We start from the raw sequence: 20,148 nt of genomic DNA on the forward strand, positions 1-20,148 counted from the left end.
TAGCATCTGGTTAGCTAGCTGCACTAACGGACATACGGAGCTGTTTGTTCCACAACAAGCTGGAGGAGAGCTCTCCTCTCAGACTGAGAGGCTCAGGTGAGCTAAAGGACTCTCTGAGTGTTTAGATAGTTAACTTTAGTCTAAGGTATCTCAGTGGGTCTCAAACGGTTTGGTCAAAAATTATTCAAAAGATTATTTCCGCGGCACACCTTCATATGATCATTATAGTTATAAAAAAAATAAGAGAATAAAGGAAAAACAGTTATGAAATACTATATGGCAGTAAAACAAGAATACAGTTTGAAAGGGGAGTGATTTGTAAAATATCCATAAAGAAAAAGAACATCTGCTTACAGTTGTGTTTCATCTGGGTGTTGAGAGATGTATCCATAGATCTCTTAATGTTGCTCTCAAAGTGCACCAGATTGATGCTTTTAACTTCAATATTTTAAAAAAATCTTCCCGGGGGAGCATCCCCCCGGACCCCCCTAGAGGAGGTGAGGTCCGCTCCCCACTCGTAAAAAATAGCACTTTACCGCTGCCTATATGCCTTGAGCTGATTATCGACCCTTCATTGTAACAGTCGCGGGTTTACTGTGTGTTTGCGTGTGGGGAGTTTTTTTGTGCGTGCTCTATAGTGCCCATAATAGTGTTCACTGGAGTCCAGCACCTCAGCACCCCCACTCAAAATACCTTCCCGCGCCTCTGCTTGCATCAATGATTTAACTTTTGCAAGCATTACACTTGACAACAAAAACTAATGGTGTCAACAGACATCAATGATCACTTTACATTTTGCTCTTGAGAGCTGTGATCCGATTCTTTATGTAAAACTTTATGTCCAACCAATTTCTTTGTTTGAGTGCTTCTCCTTCCATTTCAAGACACTTATCGCAGTCGCTTTTCCGCGGAACGCGACATGTGTTAATGAAGGTCATCATGTGCTTCTCAACAGCTTGGATCTCCATCTTTTCCCACAGCTTTTTCTTGAAAGGCTGCCGACCTGTATAAAAATGACACAAATCAATTATTTTGTGTTTTTCTGGAACTGCTATGGAAAAGTTATGAGAGAAAAAGTTGATAGACATATATGAATAATAACACAAGTAGCATAATATGTAAATAAATTCGGTCTCCATTTTAGATTCTATAATAAATCTATATTGATTGGTACAAAAAATAATAAACAATAATACACATTAAGTAGTTTTACGACATTCTTCCAGAATGTCATTAATAATTCTGATTCCATTGACCTTAGATATAAAGGGCATGGTGGCAGAAGTTTCAGAGGAGAATATCTCAAAACCTCACACTAGGGGTTTCACCAACTACTCGACTAGTCCACTACCACTCAGCGCTGTAGGCCCTAGTCATCTAGTCGTGAACAAAATGGAGGCAAACATGGGAGATGAGGATGCCGACATTGGCGCTGCAAAATGCTCCAGCAAAACACGCTAAAAGTTAACGAGCGTGCTCCACTAGCACCCCCTCTTTGAACAGCTGTTTGGACCTCATTTCGAGAGCAACAAGAAAACACGGGTCAACAGTGGCGCGGATGAGCTACAGGATTACTGCCAGCAGACACCCCATATCCCCACAATGGATAACCCTCTCAAGTGGTGGGCACAAAACGCGAACCGCTTCCCCCGTTTAGCCAAGCTTTCCAGGAGCTACCTGGCTACACCAGCACCCCAAGTGAACGGATGTTTTCCCTGGCAGGCACCACTGTCACCCGACAGCGGTCAAGCCTCCTTCCCTCACATGTTGATGCTTTGGTCTTCCTTAACGCAAACCAAAAAACCTGGAAGGGTGGACATCCTTATCGAGGAGGACAGTGACAGCGAGTAAAGTGTTGCGCAATGCGCACTGGATTTACGTTGCATTTATATTCTTAACAGAGTTTTTGCAGTAGATTTGGTGAGTCCAGTTACTGTTTTTTATTTAATCAGCCATGTAACCCAAATTAAAATGCTGCTTTGTTACAGTGTTTAACGTAACTGTATGCATTGCAATACAAAATACAGTTTTACACCTCTCTTTGTGTGTCTTTATGACGACGTAACAACTAGTCGACTACTATTTTGAAAAACTTGTCGACTAGTAAATAATGGTAGTTGTGAAACCCCTACCTCACACATGAACGTACCAAAACTAACTGCATAATCCTGGTGGTAAACTAGGTATACATTTTCTAATGCGTTTGAAATAACCCTTTTACATTGGATTGAAACAAAGAAAAATTGCTAACCAGTAACTCAAAATGCAAGAGAGCAAATAGAAGATGCAAATGTAATGTTATATATTCAAAAGAGTTAACATTATACACAAGCAGATCTAAAAGATGTCAGTGTAGAACCATGAAACATTACATCAACCATGGAAGAGCATTCAGTAACAAAGTATTGTCTAAAAAGTTGACCTTTTTGCCTTCTCTGGGTCTGTGGTTGAGCAGCTGGTGGAGGTGTCATGGGGCCCTGTTGCGATGCTTCATCTGTATTGCTCCCATCTCTCATTGTTGTTTCATTCTCCATCTGAGTGGATGTGACTTGACCCTCTGAAAACCAGATATAAAAAATAATCAATTATGTGTTGCAAGAAAATTAGATATATCCCGAGCTAAAACTCGAATATTTGATGCGGCTTTTTTCAATGGGTGTATAATGGCTAAAAACAAATCTGATCCTTTCTTTACTATGTTCTCCCTCCTTTTGTCTACCCAAACAAACTTGTATTTCTTCGCTGCTTTTATTTACAGCTGAGCTCTACAGTGTGAACTGGTTTGTAATATCAAAGTAATCTTTCATTCATATCACATCAGTAATTTAAGTCTTACAATTTTGTTTTTATGAAGTACATGATACAAATCTAATCAAAATGATGGTAATTACAACAATCTGACTTGCCGATACAGCTGACACAAAATGCTACAGTACTAAAGATCAGGATCATATACCACAAACTTGAATGGGACATAGCATGGTCCCACTTAAAAATAATATTTACCTTGTGAGTCTGACTCACACACTGTCTCATTGTTGCTGTCCATGCGCACATTCTCTGTGAGTTTGGGGTTAGAGGAAGGAGAATGAATTAGTAGAAGCACAATGCACTTAAATTAAGTCTGACATGCTCCAATAATGCCCTAGAAAAATATGTTTTTATATACAAGTACAATTACTTTGGAAACAGAATTGGTATTTCATGTATGAACATGTAAAAAAAGATTTTACCCTCAGGATCAATGCTGATGTCATCCAGGGTCTTGCTCTGGAATTCTGCCAGGCGTCCTTGCTCCAAGGCCATGAGAAGTTTGCTGATCTTAGCAAGCTGAAGGGTGCCCTCAGGAAGTCTGTAGAATTGCCAATGCACTCTTATGTCATGGCCGAGAAAATCCGCCAACAGATCCAGCTCTGTATTGGTGAGGTTAAGAACCGGAGACAGAGTTCCATTTTGCTTGCGTAGTTTTGTAGAGGTGAGACTTTCAGGATTCTTTGCACCACAGGCCTTGGCAAAGTATCGAAGGCAATCAGAACCGCGGTAGCAGGTGAAAGCAGATGGTCTCGCAAACAAGTAAATGTTCTCCTTAGGAACCCCACATTCCTGCCGTGTGCCGACGAGCAGATCCAGTGCTTGCTGCATTGCTGGGGTCAAAAGCACAGGGACCTTTCTTCCCCTCTTTCCTCTTATCTCTATCCTCCTGAAGTATTTACATAGTTTATTTTCTAGTTCTGACAGGGCAATATTCACATCTTCCTGAGGATCTGATGGATTTTGAGACAAATATGCAGATAGGGGCATTTTTGAAACTTCCCCTGCTCTACGTCGGTTAAACAAAATGACTTGTGTCAAAGTGACCTTTGCTAACTGTGACCATGTCTGGGGAGATTTATCTGCAGACAATTTACTGTGAACTTCTGGTTGTTGCACATCTAAATAAGAATGGAGAGTCTGGACATCTTTTGTAAATGGAAGCAACTGAGGAGCATTCCACTTGGATTCCTGAAGGGTTCTCAGTGATGCGGCAGAAATCAGTTCATTCCATCAGGTTTCATATACTCTGCGGAACGTACGAGCATCTTTAGCTGCTGAGTAGTTGCTCTGTCCGTTTGCACGGCTTTCAACAAGCATTGAAATCTTTTTCAAGCTATGTCCAATTTTAAGGGCAAGACTTGGGCACTTGTATGTATTGGTTTCACTGTCGAAGCCTGCCACATGTTTGACTGCTTGCACAACATGCAAGAAATTGATGGGTTTGACATGGTCTTTAAGGGAGTAGTTTTCGTCGAACATACCAGAAACCTTCCAAGCTCCCTCAGTTTCTGCCGTATGTATTCATGCTTGCCAACATCATATTCAAGCCTGTGATACAGGTGCTCACCATACTCCGTGATACATACATCAGATTTGACAGCAATATAAACATCATCTTGAACCATGTTGTTTAACAGCTTCCAAAACTCTATCTTGACGCCAGGTGGTGGAGGTACAGCAAATGCAGACAGGGCCTGGACACGGGTTTTGCCAGGTTTTTGTGGAACATTGGGTTTGAACTTGCAGATCTTCATGTGCCGCCAAAGGAGTTTCTTGTTGAACAATCCTTGACAATAAACATAATGGAGGAAATTCTGTGCTTGAGAGTCCTGTTTGGGTTGCTTGCGAGAAACAAGATTTCCAACGCCAGCATTTAATATCTCAACATTGTGGGCGAAGTTGCCTCTGTTTCTTAAATGTTCCAAATGCATTCTTCTTTCTTTAGAACCTTTTGGGAAGGACAAAGCCTGTGCAACGTCAGGCTTATTGTGATGCGCACGCTCCAAATGCCTTGCTATTTTTCCAACTCCTATCTTACAGTACAAACAATATTGCTTTTTGTTGTACATTCTTGACCCATCCTCCTTTTTACAAACGGCAGGTATGCAAGGTGAACGTGAACCTTCAGCTACTTCGTTTTCTGTAAGAAGGGAAGAGGCCCCATCAGGAAGATTTGGTTCAACTTCATGTGTCGAGTTTTCAGATACGGATCCAGTGTCGCCAACTATACCCTGTTTTAACGATCTACCCTCTATGGTTCGTGTTGTGGGACAGGATCCACTGCCTAAACATTGTCTTTTGCGTTTAATACTATAATTGCTATCTCTTCTTGAGGGGGAGCGTCCTCTGTTGGGCACCTGCTGTGAAGAACTACTGTTCACTTGGGTTGGTAAGAGACATTCATATCTGATGTGAGACAGCTTTTGAAAGTATTGGCGTCCAAGCATGCTGTCTTTCTTGTGGACTAGGTCAATAACTTCGCTTGTGTCTGTACCAGAACAGTCTTCACTCGTTTTAGGAATATATTCCTCTCCACTGTCCGCTGAGCTGGGGTCAAAGAGCTCATCTGAACCAAACTCAATCTGGCTGGTCATCTTAAGAAAATAGATTATAAATTACTTCACCTATTAAACAATTGCTATTCAGACTTTAAATTACAATGTATTGAAACCACCAGTAACAAAATATAAGGATTAGTACATTGATCATCTCTACATAAATGTTGCTTACCTGTATGCTTTTAGTCCTCCTCAGCCTTGGGAAAATATCTTTGTCTTCTTTGAGTTCAATGTCAGTACCTGGACTCCATGCCTGGAGTGTCCAAAATAAATGTATGTAGTTGGCATTTGTACCAATAAATCAATAGATATATATATAAATTAATACACAAAACTGAATGTATGACAATACCTGAGAGCTATCGTCATGGATGGCAATTCGGGACGGACTCTGAGATTCGTCTGAATCTGTGTAGTTTACAAGGGAAACCATCATCCCATCTTTTTTCTTTAAAAGATAGGACTCTGTTTCACCTAAATGCTAAAGAAAATAAAACATAGTAAAGAATATGCTAACATAACACGCAAACATTGATGTATGGATATGCCGATGAACTAGCATGAAGAAAACTGAAAATGTTTGATATTTCTTTTATAACATGTTTCACCATTTCATTGAGCAATGTGACATTAGATTTGTGTCAATATAGACTCTAGAGCAAAGCCATTACTTTAGCTTCTGGCTGAATCTATAACAGTGAATGAAAAAAAATTATTCAAATGTTGAAGTGCTATTTCAAATGAATTAACTTATAATTATATGGAAAGAATAACGGCCTACATTGTTAATATAAGTATCATTTAAAAAAAAAAAACATTTAAATGTCTTGATGATTTAAAACGTATGTAAAACAAGGTATTTCCTTGTACGATGTGAGGGTCTAAGGACAGAGGGTGTCGTATTGTCTACTGATATTCTGTACAAACTGTGAAGTCCACTGAGACAAATGTAACATTTGTGATATTGGGCTATATAAATAAACATTGATTGATTGATTGATAGAAAAACGTTTCAATGATTTATTAGGACTAAAACATGAATTAAAAATAAATATTAAATGATCTTTCTTTTAAATGTTTACTTTATCATCCAGTTACCATGGACCCCACAACAACAGGACCCCTGATATGTGTGTGTGAAACTACTCTGCTTAAGGCAACCTGACTGGACCCCATTTAATCACAAAAACATGACTGTGTTCAGCAAAAATTCAGAGATACACTGATCTACAGAAACGCCAATTGAACCATCAAATTCCAATACCAAATATCAATAAAGCAGGAAATGGTTCTATACTGAATTATTAGGGATATTAAGTCAAGGGGAAAATCCATTGAAGACGTACCTGTGTGTCGGAGATTGAAGATCTCTGAGGAGCTGGCTCACTCGTACTGGGGATCTCAGCCTCAGAAGACTCGATGGCAGTAGCTTGCTCTCCAACCTGAAGAATAATTCAACATTATTATTGATAAGACGGTGCCTTTACCTGATCCAAAAATTAGAAGGTAGAAACAACTTCGTCTAAATGCGAGGAAAGAGAATAACTCCTAATCTAATATTTACTAACACACCCATAAGCAAATAAATTGTTGTCAAATCTACTTGAAATTTTGCAAATATATTTTTCAAACCTGTTTTCTCCAAGGCCAATCAGTTCCTCCGTAATCGTATGTTATCTCTTCTCCAGGATTAATGTCTCGAAGTGCAAAGAGACAGAGGTGTGGCTTGTTCTCTGCCACGACCTTCTTCATTTTGCAGTTTGGATGTTTGTGGTCATCATTGACTAATCTTCCTAGACTGGAATCTTCTTGTGCTGCATCAACACTTAATAAAAATAAACCACGTTTTATGTTCATAAAATAACAACTTGCAACTCAATTTCAAATATGTAAAATTGTATTTAGGACTTACCACCATGTTCTTTCTTGCCAGTAGAAGTCAAACATAAAGACAGCACAGCTGACATGATATATCCTCCTCCTCCTTTGTGATTCTTCAGAATGTATTAATTCCCCTCTGTACTCCACCACAAAGTCTCCTTTTCGGAAATGAGAAGTGGCAAAGACCCCCCGACCTATCCCAATTACAGGTTATTATTTAAATGATTAAATGTACAGTGATTCATCTTCTTGCCATGGTTTTTTATTCAAATCCACCAAAACTAGATAGTATTCTAGTAATAATAGTTATTAGCTCTGGTTTGGTTTATACATTATCCTGGCACACTAGACCAGGCAAACAATTCAGCTTTCCCATCAGGCCCTTCAATACAAAATCTATCAATAGTATGAGGATGCAATTAATGCAACAGTACTTTAATCAATGAACTTTAAGTACTAGTAAGGGTGTAGGATCTGATACAACTTTGAACATAAAAACACAAATTGTACTGATGACAAAAAGACATACCTTTAAAAGAGTTGATGTACATCACTTCCAATTTTGCAGTCTTGTCAACTGCCTCGCTCGCATGTTCGATCGCATCCGTGAGGGGGGGTTTCCTGCGTCTCAGTCCCGCCATTTTTTATCCTATAATCAAAAACAATGAAGCGTTAATGTGACCAGACACCACCATAATTATTGCAATTCATTAAAATACTTTAAGTATTAGACAACTACATCTAGGACACTGTGGGCAGGGTGATGCTGCTGGTTTCACTTTAGTACAATTGAGCCTTAACAGGTTCTAGCTCAGTTTTAAGCCTTAGTAAAATGAAATACAAATAAGTAATAAGGGTATTTTTACCTTCAGTTCTGTGCTAATAAGTATGTTAGCATTTTTTCGCTCAGGGCTAATTTAGACGCTTCTTGTGAGACTTGTGTTTTGTTTCGGTAAAAATGGTTCATATCTTCAGTTAGCTGAGTTTCTAACCGTTAAGTGAGTAAGGCACATTAATAGGTTTTAAAAAATATTAAGAAGCCCTGAGACACAGTTTCGTGAAAAAACTACCTGCCAGACCCGGATTAGGGTCCTCTCTGGCAGGTTAAATGCTCTCTGGTCTAAAAATAACTTTAACTTCAAGCACAATCTTTCCTACATGCTATTTTTGGATACATGATACATTTGAAACAAAGTTTAGAGAAAAAAAGAAAATCTTCCAGTCACATTTGTCACACAGTTGATAGATTGAAGTAGGGCTGCTCGATTATGGCAAAAATCATAATCTCGATCATTTGGGTCAATAATTGATATCACGATTATTAAAAACGATTATCTATTTACTTTGAAAACATCCATTTATTGGAGATAAAAAATGTGAACAGTATGTTTTTAACAGTTGATTACCCTGAGCTTTAAGTATAATTCAACTGAAAAACCAATAAAAACAAATAAAGAAATTGAAAGAAAAAGTAATAATAATAATAAAAAAATAATCGTTTTATTTCGATTACGTTGTTTTCGTAATAGTTGCAAGCCATAATCGTAATTGCGATTAAAATACGATTAATTGAGCAGCCCTAGATTGAAGCAGACTAAGCAGGTGTTTCAACGCTAGGTGCAAGGCTCATGCAAATTAGCTACGTTAGCTAGCTTGCTAGCATACGGATACATGTGGATACATTAGCTACATAGCTACTTTATCTAGCTAATATAGCTACGTTAGCTAGCCTGCTAACATGAGGTAGCAATCTCCAAAGTGAAATGATTAATATACAAAAACCTGTTGCTATAACTGTTTTTTACTGAGTTACTTCATGTTGATTGCTACATTTTAAAGCATGCAAACACAGTTCAGTGTTTCCCCTAGGATGGAGTCATAGCAGTGGTGCTAAGGCACGTGGGCCAAGCATAATGTGAGCGCGGAGCGCGTGGAATTTTTTAGTGTGTGCGCGTGCGAAGTGCACCCCGCCAATTTATTTCTATGTGTCAGCACAAGAAAGGCTCTTGAGGCCTAGAACCAGGGCCGGTTCTAGACAATTTGCTGCCCTAGGTGAGATTTTAGGCAACATTTTATATAAAGAATAAATGAAAAATCTCTACAAATACACTGCAAAAACAGAAACTTATTGACACAGGTATATTAAGTCAAAATGGCTTTAAATGTATTCAGTATTGTATGAACAAGATTTCTTTTTCAACATTTTACAGTAAAATGCTTCAATCTGGTGCACTTTGAGCACACAGGGCAAATTAAACGTGTAACCGGGGTGAAAAGGGTGTTACATTTACTTAATTATGAATGTTGTTACATCTAGGCCAAACATTTGGATGAGCGCCAACGGTCAAAAAAGTTTTTTCCCTCCCAGAGCAGCGCCCCCCAGATCTGGCGCCCTAGGCGACCGCCTGTGTATTATGCCAGAAATTGGCCCTGCCTAGTACATACAGTGGCAATGTCTCAAGATTTAGCAAAAATACACTTTACACCATACAGTAACACAAATACTACAAATCCACATAACAAACAATCAAAAATGAAAAAGGGTCGCCACTTATTATTATTTTAATATAAAAAAAAGAAGTAAAAAAAAAAAAAAATTATTATTTTTATTTTTTTGGTACCTTGCTGGCGCCCCCTAGCAGTGGCGCTCATATTTCAGCAGCGGCGCTGCGCCGCCACTATTTGTATATAGGGGAAACACTGCAGTTTCATAGTCTGAATATAAGCTACCTGGTTAATGTTCAGTAAAATATGTGCATTTAAAATGTATAGTCATAACTTACCTTTTCATTAGCTACACTCCCACTGCCAGTGAAGTGCAAAATGCGATCCACGTGGTTCTCTCCATTCTCTCCTCAAATGGAGCGCTTGTTTTAAATAGTCAGCACATCCTGTAAGGGTGGTCATGCTATCACAATGAGAATTCCTCTCTCCGCCCACCAGGAATGTCCCAATATCTAAATCAAGGTGACCCAATCTGACCATATCATTAAGACAAGGCTATTTTATTAAGAACATTTAGATTTGTATTATTTTATATATATATATATACAGGGATGCAAACTCATCAGGTATGAAAAAGGTGACAAGTGCAATATCTGAGTACTTCTACTTTTACTCAAGCACAAGATCTGAGTACTCTTAGAACATAATATATAATAATAAATTACAATTAATATATATATATAATATTGTGTTGACACCTAGTTAGACATAATTCACCTGTGGGATAGTGTTGCTACACGGACCCTTTAGTGGGAACACCTAGGTTAGGTTTAGTCATTCCTGCTAGCTTGTTATACTGAGCAGATGTGTACTTACCTTCTTGTTACGACTGATTAAACGGGTATGAACTCAAATGCACAACTCACAGAATTTAACAAAAAAAAGGTTTTATTCAAACCAAAGCTCAACGATAGTGGTACAAAAACAAAATCACTCTTAAAGAGGAAAAACACTAGGAGCATGAACAACAAAAATACTTAAACAAGACGTGGCTCAAAGCTCTGCTTGGGGTTAATCCTGGATTGCTAATGCTGGTGGTAGTCACAAGGAACGAAACGAACTGGCACAGGACAAAGGGAGACGAGGACAATAAATACACCAGGTAATGGAGAACAGGTGGAAACAATCAGGGGCGGGGTCGACAATCACAGGAGTGGGAGACACACAAGGAAGGGAGGTCAGAGTATCTGAAACGAGAGGGAAGGTTACTATTCAAAAATAAAGGGGAAAATCACTAGACCCAGACAAAAACTAACATAATTTGCGAGACATGACACTTCTTCATGTTAATGGATAATAAAGAGTGGAACTCTATTCTAAATACACCGCCTCCGACTCCCTTTCATCGGCACTACAATATATAATATTTTAGCATGTATGGTAACGTTTAGCTTGTATATGGCCTTTTCAATGTTAAGTTAGCATTTATGCTAACAACAGCTGTAGTCTGTAATGCACTGTAATCTCTCAAATCTTTTTATATTTATGTTATTTACCTAATTAATGATTAATGATTCACTGCTTGTTATTGAGACAACACGAGTCAAACTCACCAAAAATGTATATATTTGTGTTTTTAATTCTGTATTTCATTAAAGACACTAAGATAAGGAGCTAAGTGCTACCAGCCAATCAAACAGCTAGTCCCCTTGGAAGATGGCTGCTTGCACATGCGCAGTTCAGCAAAGTGTGTGTGGAGAATGGAATGTGTGTGTGGGATGCAGTACCTGCCTTGGCCAGTAGTGGCCGATACTGAGTTACCTCCTGTTAGCACACTTATACACACTAAGTCGGTAAAAGTCATTTTTGGGGACAACCCTGAAACCTTCACAGGGCATAGTTCTGACCTTCATTTGAATGAATATGAAGTAAAATTTGTGGGGTCCAGGGTTTTGGACCCCACAAAAAAATTGGACCCCACGGCGTGACTGGGCTGTCTGATGCATGGCCACACAATGTAATAATAACACACACACACACACACACACACACACACACACACAGGTTTTTGCTAACCCGTGGGGGCCAATGACTGTATACAGCCTGATGGGGTCCAGCCTTTCTGAAGGGTCGAGACTTGATTTTAACTGCTAAAATCGTTATATATTTTTGTTAACACAAAAATCACTTCACATTTTCCATACTCTCAAAAAAAAAAGAAACCTGAAATCCAGGTTATGTTCATTGGCATACTATCAACACTGTTATGTACTGCACAGAACCAAAAAAAAACAATACTTGCTTGCCTTTTCAACATTAAACATTAAAGATGTTCTCTCTGCACAATGGTGACCTCTATACCATACAATCAATTAAAACAATACACTACCTTCCACTGTTTAGATTTCAATAGCCAAAGGTTGAGGAGGATCATTAGACTTTTACATTTATTTCAATTTGTTTGCACTGTTTATGATTTGACACGTTGCAAATAAAATAAACAAATTAAATACCCACCAGACCTGCTTTATGCAGGGTTCTTACACCTTTTCCAAAGTCAACTTCAAGCACTTTTCAAGCATTTTCCAGCTTTTCAAGCATCTTACAGCTGTTGTAAATTACATATTTATATACACATACTCAAATGATTATTTCCCTACCTCACATTAAATCAGATGTTCTTTATAGTATAAACAACTTGGTTTAGGAACGAAACATACTACCAGTAGAAATACATTGCTTTCAAAATCGCTCTGTCGAATCAATAGATTATATTTCTTGACTATAACACAAAATGCCGTGAGTGCTTCATCCTCTGAACACCACACGAGGGCGACTGTCACGCACATAACATAGGTACGCTCCTCTGAAATGATTTTCCCCTGCAATTATTATTATCCCTCAATCGAGTTCGCTATTCAGCTCGTTAGCTTAAACAAACGTAACATGCAACGTTAGCCTAATCTAAAATGCTCTACTACGGCGTACCTTTCATGTGGCTCGCCAGGGCAGACTCTCGCATCGTTATTTTTGCAAACTTTGCAGGAGGCTACTCGTGGGCTTGACCCTCGTCTTAGCCATGGCTTGTATTTGTCTTCTGCTAGCCAACGCTCGTTGAAACGGCAACCTCCTGGCACACCGTCATCTATCACTTTCATCAGAATGCCCAGGTCACACGTAACACAAACACTTGCAGGTCGCGCGCATAGCGGAGCTTTTTTATGTAGAAGTGAAGCAATTATTTTCTTTTAATCTAAAAAGCGAACTATTCAGTCAGACAGCAATTTATTGTAAAAGTAAAGCATTTACATTTTCAAGCACTCTATCTCAATTTCAAGCACCATTCCCAAAATTCAAGCACTTTCCCAACCTTGAAAACACCACGTCAAATGTCAAGCATTTTCAGGGATTTCAAGCACCCGTACGAACCCTGTTTATGACTTTTTACTGTCTCTGATGATCCTATTGACCAGAAACAATGTTAAAGAATGTTAAAACTATACATCCTGTACAAAAGAGGAGATACAAATTGAGATCATATTTTCACAAAGCTTTTATTTCAGACAGGGGACAAATATTTAAAATAAAATTCAACAGCTAACATGCTACATGCCTCTCTCGCATGTATTTTAAATGATAAAAACAATAACTTTGGGACACATTGCATTAAACAAGCCTACTCACCAACTGGTGTAAGACGGCTCAGGAGAAACAACACAACATGCAGTGTAACAGTTACAACAAATACGATCCGTTTATTTTCAGTTTGAATTGTCACAGTCTGTCGGTTTCCTGTTTTACTTTGAAAGGTGTTCACCAAGTCTGTATTAGTTTCCTGTCTGTGTTTTCCCTCCTGTCTGATAATCTGATTCTGTTCACCTGGTCTCTTTGTGTTCTCCCTCCCCAGCTGTGTCTTGTTGTCTTGATTGGTCATGTATGTATTTAAGTTCTGGGTTCCTGGTTTCAATCCTGACAGAAAGAACCCACCTTCTGTCAGGATTGAGCAGTACAGGATGGACCCAAGTCATGACAGACATGTTTAAACTGAAAATAACCTTATTCAAGGCGACTGGATGTGCAAGACAGACAATAACTCCCTTTACTCTTAATTCGCCAAACAAGAAACCAGAACTTAAATACATACATGGCCAATCAAGATGACAAGACACAACTGGGGAAGGAAAACACAAAGAGACCAGGTGACCAGAATCAGATCATCAGACAGTAGAGAAAATACAGACAGGAAACTAATACAGACATGACAGACAGGGTGAACACCTTTCAAAGTAAAACAGGAAACCGACAATTCAAGATTAAAACTGAACAACAAATGCAAGGAGCACATATTAGCATTTGTTCAGTAAATTCTCCTTGCACTTTCACGTTTAAGGGCAGTGATTCTATTTTTTACGTAAAACTTTACCGCTGTCCAGCTTCTTTCTGTCAGTGCTTCTGGAGAAACTGTAATGCAAGCAATGCAGTCCATCTTTCCTGGTACTTTACCAGATTTGATAAAGGTCATTAGTGTGTTTTCAACAGCTTTGACCTCTGCACGAGTCCAACTCCTCTTCTTTGTCGTTTCTTTCTTTCACTAGAAACTACAATCAGGCATACAGAGAAGTGACATACACAATTATTGAGGGACCAATGAGCATAATATTTGGATCAACGGTGTAATTTCTTAAAGAAATATCTTGAATGCCGATATTCTGACACCAGGTCAAACATACAACACAGCATCAGTTGTAGGGATGGGTACCGAGCCCCGGTATTAAACGGGCCCCGGTGCTGAATTATTAAAGACCGTGGTACAGTTAAGCTCCGACGTTATCGGTCTTTTTATCGGTACTGGAGACATGCAAAACATGTCATATGTATTATTGCTACACACACATTATATTGTAGTTTTTGTTTAGCCAACTCCGTTTCTAATATGCAAAAAGACTGCAAAATGCGTCTATGATTATTTTTAGTTTTTAGATTTCCAATCCAGATCTCTGTCTGTGTGTGAGGGGGCGGGGCAGTTTACACACACAGCTGCTACATGCAACAACACACACACGGAGGAGATTGCGGAGAGAACGCGCTCCGAGGTGTGGTTAAACTTTACCCGTCTCGATGTGGACAATGCTCGTTACCAAAAGAGCAATAAGAGTTTAGCATGTAAGGGCGGTAACACGAGCAGTTTGTCTAAACATTTATCAAAAGTGCTCCACATTCAGACGGAGGAATGCACCGGGTTCGACTGTCTTTCTAGAAGCTCTGTAGCCCCGTCCACGAGGAACGTTTCCACGTCAGGTGTTATGTATGCTAGCAGCAACACACAGCGTTAACTCAATGATACAAACATGGGTTAATGATTAGAGGTAACTGAGTTATTTACTTTGTTAAAGTTTCAGCTATTCTGTCATCAGATTATTTAATACCATTTGTTAAAACGTTATTTCTTTTGATGTGAAATTATATTATCCGTAGTCCCGTCACATACAACATATAAGAACATGACATTTATATACATAGCAAAAATAAATAAATGATATGCAGGAAGAGCAAGAGCAACATACAAGCATTTACCACATGGCAGTACAATGTAGCAGCTACGACATATGTGACCTGCTCTATCATTTTCTGTCAAATTGACCCTGAAACACATTTTGAGTTTGATACACTGTTGGAAAGATGAGATTCTTAGCTTTCTAATGATATCAATATTGTTTTTTTCCTCCAAATATTAAGCCAAATACGTCACTTTACATAATGAATGTCATCGAACCATGATTTTGAGAAAAAGGCCTTCAAAGTTTGCAGTACTTTCTTAGGTATTTATTCAAATGAACCATACCATAAAACGAATTCAACTAGAGCTGTTTGCACAAAAACACACACACACACACACACACACACACACACACACACACACATTATACTGTTCTCTTGTTGTCACTTTCATACATCAATACATGGAACAAAGGCACTCACATACACATGCACGCCGTACCAACGTGCACTCCTGTACACTCCCGAACTCACGTGCACGTTCATCAATTTATGTATGTATTTTGGTCATGTTTGAGCACATGCTTATGCGCACACATCTATTCCCATGTACATGGCCATGTGCACACCCAGACAACATGCACACCCGTACTCACGTGCACGCCCGTACTCACGTGCACACCCATACCCACGTGCACAATCATCGATATACAATTTTTATGAAAAACACTATGAATAAATACTTAAATGAACTGATTGCATGTTAACCTCTAACAACATTAGAATCATTTGGCACAAAAGTTAATTTAGACAAAGAAGCAAGCAACAGAACAGATAAATATACTACACAATATAAAAATAGCAAACAATCAACAGAGTAGCTAACAGTACTTAAAACCAATTTGAAATATATTTTTACAGCATTTATAGAAAAATGACAGTGTTGATTTATTATGCACTCTCACTCATTAAGGATGAGGTGTTAAGGGTTTGGGGCAGGTGATGTCTTTGGTTTCCTCAGTGCAGAACTCTGATCCTCTCAAAAAGATACCACTGCCGTTTTTCATCAAGCCCAGGGGGAGTCAGTTCAGTGGGACGTGCCTCCTGGTCAGTAAAGCACCCTGTGCGTAGCAGCATGAAGGATTCTTCTTCTTTACCTTCAAACTCCTTGGCGTAGACCACTCCAGGCTCGGCACTGGTGAAGCGTAGGTGATGGTACCTCTTGATACCTGGAAGCGGTCTGAAGCTGGGGGCAAGGAAGTTGTGCCAGTCGTCTGTTTTGACGAAGGTCTCCCCTGACTCATTGCCAACCAGCTGGGGGATGTTGACTCCAGTGACGGTACTGGACCTGACAGCCTGGCTGATGTCCTTCAGGCAGGACACTGGTGTGCGGCGGAACTGCTGCTTAAACAGGCCAAAGCACCAGTCAGGTGCAAATTTGGTGTGGCCAGCAATAAGAAAGTTGAGGGAGATATCTTCATGGAGTCCCACCATGCACCGCCAAGCAAGGTACCAGAGGAGGTATCTGTTTTTGTTCTGACCAGAGCAGTTGTCACAGTGCAGGTGAACATGTTTCTCCCCAAGCCCATACTGAGAGAAGAAGTGGTGGAGGTAGGCAATGACAGCATTGGAACCCTTGCTGCTGCAATGAGCCTCATCTATGAGGTAGTTTACCTGCTGAGGAACACCTTCACAGCAGACACCAAACAGTCCACACTTCCTGGGAACCATAAAGTAAATGGGCCCGGGCTGGAGAGGGTCACTGGGGTAGTGAACCTGTAACACCAGACCAACAGATGAATGAACTAATGAGTGATCTATACTCTAATTCTAAAAATGTGTGAATATTCATATTGTTACATTCCAAACATTCTGGATTATCACAGCATTCATCACATTCACACACCTCACCTGCTGTGCATAGTCAAAGCTGTAGTGGATGGTGATGTCTCTGCTACAGGGTTGGTTGGGTCCTAATTTGACACCCAGCTCTCTAGCTGTTTCTTTACAGCTGGCGACCATCTCCTGGTAAGCCTGACGCTCCACCCCCACGGTGCGGAGGTGTTCTTCCTGCTTCCTGAGCTTCGCTAACTTGACACAGTCGGGAAAGTTGGAGCTGCGGTAGATGGCAATGTTGTTTTTCTGACAGAACCAACATAGGTCTGTCATCGGCCTCCCAATAATGACACTGGGAGTCAGCTCCTTCCACAGCTTCCTAAATGTGCTGTTGCCAGCAGCACGGTGACCTGGAAAGGTGATTAAAGACAAAGATAGCATTGTTAGATTACTCATCATTAGTTTTCCATTGAGGTTTCCTCGTGTAAAAAAACCCCCAAAAAACAAGATTAAATATAAGAAAATACCCACCCTTCTCCTGCATCTGAACCTTTTATTTCCGCCACACAGAGGACTTGGTCTCAGTTGTTGGTAGAACACTGATGTCCGTCCTCTTAAACCCTGGAATCCGTCCAGGAAGTGGCATGGCAAAGACATCTGCAAAGTTGGTAATGAACCGTACAATTCGCTGGATGTCTTCAAAGGACAACACCCTTTTGGTCACCACACGACCACCACGTCTCATCCTTGGGGCCAAGCCAGAACTTGATGATGCCTGTCAGCTTGTCTTGAGAAATTCTGGAATGGTTTAAAACATCAGTCTTTGATTGTTTTTTTATGGCTTTCTTTAATGTATGCATTGTAGTATATACATTGTCGTTGTATTTTTTCATTATGTAAAAGCATGTATATATATATTTATTTATTTATGTATTACTATTGCTGTAAATTCTGCTTCTATTCAGTTATTGTCAAACTCAGTTCAACTCATGCATTGCTTATCACCACTTCATTTGAAAATAGTAACACTACCAAAAGTGAAGTAGCCTTTTCAAAATCAAACTCACCCATGTAGAAACTTGAAAGTCTCCCGGCAGATTTTGTGCCCATCTAAGAAATAGGACGTTCTCTGCTGTTTCCGCTCCTTTTGGTGTCCTCTCTTTGCACAAGCGGTCTCTTTGGAGAGGTTTATGTTGGAGCTTATCTTTCCAAATTGCACCAAATGCTTTTCACCTGGAAAATCATATAACATTGCATGTGTTGTGTCAATCACTCATCACACACAACTTAAATATTTAACGTGTAACAGAACACACAGGCCCACCCCCCACACATTGCCCATAGTATTATGTTAAACACACTCCCATACACACATATTCTATCTATTATAAAGGGTAATAAGTACAGGCTAGTCTGGCAGTGACTCCAGAGTAAACTGCTCTCACATGAGATAATACATTTGTAGCTGCCTATCTCTGCACATCTTTAGATAATTAGGCTGGGGCCACATGTGATTTAAGGGGTAGCCAAAAAAATATGTCTCCCCATGTGGATAAAATGTAGGGTTGAAAAATGTATGAAAATGTTCACCACAATTATTTTTCAATGAGTATTAGCCAACTTTAAGTTGTAGGTGGTTATGTGAGCATTATTTTAATTGTTGTTATGTTTTTAACACTAACCCATACTCACACACACATCGTTACCACAGTCAAAGGTATTTAAATAATATAACGTTATAACGTTACTTACCATTAGTCATTTCATTCATTTGGTATTGTCTCTTGACCATCTCCTCAGGAGTGTAACGGGTGTAACAGGGAACTCCATCATTAAATGTACAGCTACACCTGTAGTCACGGGCCCTCTCAATCTCTTGAGCGCTGTCCTCGCTCACATAATGCCGTACGGACTGAAGTGTCTCAGCCACCGGGTCGTTCAGCAGTGGTTGCTCCTCTGTGGTGTCCTCATACTCTTCAGCATCCGTGGTCTGAGGGCTGCTGTCAGTGTCAGGGCTGTCTGACTCTGAATCGGAGCCGGATAACGGGGAAACTTCAACCGGTGCCGTCAAAAAGTAATCAGTGATCAGCTGAACCCATTGCTCATCAGAGGCTGTCCCTCTCACAATGTTGGAGTTCAACAGTCTTGCGATTTGCTCTTCTCTGAAATCCATCGATCTGATTAGCGGCTAATAAATTGTCAAAGTACGGAGGAAAAATATTTTCGTTTTACTGGGTGAAGGTCGCGAGGAATAATGTTGGTTTATATAGTGTGTGTGTGTGTTTGTGTATTTTGCGTTTGTGTGTATTGTGTTGGTTTCCCGGGGAAAACCCTCACAAGAAACACCGGCTGTTGTTATGCCAGCTGTGACGTTACGTTACTCCGTTCTCTGCTTGTAATTATGCCTTTACAAGCTTCAAAGTTGTATTTATCATCTGAATTTGGCGAAACAAGTTTAATATTCTGAAAATAAACTGTCACGGACTCTGCCGTGTTATTTATGATTACTATACGCTTTTCCTTCATAATGTCAGCCGGAGGGAGGGGGGGCAGCGCTGCGGAAGAGCAGCGTGAGAGCTGTCATCTTCCCATTACAAGCTTCAAACATGTATTTATCGTTTGATTTTGGAAATAAAAGTTTCAGATTCTGAAAGCCAAGACGTTGTTTATTTGAAATCAAACAAAACACCAAAACCCCGAAAAACTAGTTTTTTACTCAAATCCACGTTTATTTTGAAATGAGCCGTTGCGACTTCCGACTGATTTCGATAGAGCGGGTCACATATAAAGTTCAAGATAAGATAAAAGTGCTACATACAGTGCAAGAGCAGATACCCCTGTGTTAAAGTGCATTTATGGTGATTACACGTCTGTTTATTTCTCAACGATTCTTTGAGTTGTCCTTTAAAGCTATTGAGAGTGGGACAATCCGTATCTCAGTTGGGAGGCTATTCCAGAATGAGCTGCCTTTAATGGAGGACATTTTGTCCACAAGTGGTCCGTCTGCGGTGGACTTCAGTCTTCTCTGGTTTACCTAGTGCAGCATCCAGTGTGTTTTTTGTGGATGAGTTCCCCTAAGGGGGGTGCGCAGTCCATGTAAACATGGCGGTCTATGGTA

General features: G+C 39.7%; 3 protein-coding genes across 5 annotated transcripts; all 3 read right to left on the reverse strand.

The window, feature by feature from the left end:
- Window positions 1-722: 722 nt before the first annotated feature.
- On the reverse strand, window positions 723-3,909 carry LOC307030919 (uncharacterized protein). The gene is made up of 4 exons (XM_079667560.1): window positions 3,234-3,909; window positions 3,007-3,060; window positions 2,423-2,557; window positions 723-1,003 (listed from the first exon to the last, which is right to left on the reverse strand). Exons 1-4 carry the CDS (start codon window positions 3,799-3,801, stop codon window positions 789-791), a joined length of 972 nt encoding a protein of 323 aa, XP_079523686.1. The 5' UTR covers window positions 3,802-3,909; the 3' UTR covers window positions 723-788.
- Window positions 3,910-4,017: 108 nt separating this feature from the next.
- LOC307033626 (N-lysine methyltransferase KMT5A-like) lies at window positions 4,018-10,247 on the reverse strand. Of its 3 annotated transcripts, XM_079672160.1 has the most exons (7): window positions 10,037-10,247; window positions 7,783-7,902; window positions 7,285-7,447; window positions 7,005-7,197; window positions 6,719-6,814; window positions 5,725-5,853; window positions 4,018-5,408 (listed from the first exon to the last, which is right to left on the reverse strand). In XM_079672160.1, the coding sequence occupies exons 2-7, from the start codon at window positions 7,892-7,894 to the stop codon at window positions 4,143-4,145; spliced, it is 1,959 nt and encodes a 652-aa protein (XP_079528286.1). In that variant the 5' UTR covers window positions 7,895-7,902; window positions 10,037-10,247; the 3' UTR covers window positions 4,018-4,142. The 3 variants fall into 3 exon arrangements, with proteins under 3 accessions (XP_079528286.1, XP_079528288.1, XP_079528287.1); XM_079672162.1 differs by lacking the exon at window positions 10,037-10,247 and having other exon boundaries at window positions 5,303-5,612; window positions 7,783-8,886; XM_079672161.1 differs by lacking the exon at window positions 10,037-10,247 and having other exon boundaries at window positions 5,303-5,625; window positions 7,783-8,886.
- A 5,964-nt stretch (window positions 10,248-16,211) lies between these two features.
- On the reverse strand, window positions 16,212-17,762 carry LOC307034599 (uncharacterized protein; the record flags this gene model as incomplete). The annotated part of the gene is made up of 3 exons (XM_079673430.1): window positions 17,562-17,762; window positions 17,106-17,440; window positions 16,212-16,970 (listed from the first exon to the last, which is right to left on the reverse strand). The coding sequence occupies exons 1-3, from the start codon at window positions 17,572-17,574 to the stop codon at window positions 16,212-16,214; spliced, it is 1,107 nt and encodes a 368-aa protein (XP_079529556.1). The 5' UTR covers window positions 17,575-17,762.
- Between the last annotated feature and the right edge of the window lie 2,386 nt (window positions 17,763-20,148).

This window comes from Notothenia rossii (genome assembly GCF_949606895.1).
Source record: "Notothenia rossii genome assembly, chromosome: 3".
In the NCBI taxonomy this organism is placed as follows: Eukaryota; Metazoa; Chordata; class Actinopteri; order Perciformes; family Nototheniidae; genus Notothenia; species Notothenia rossii.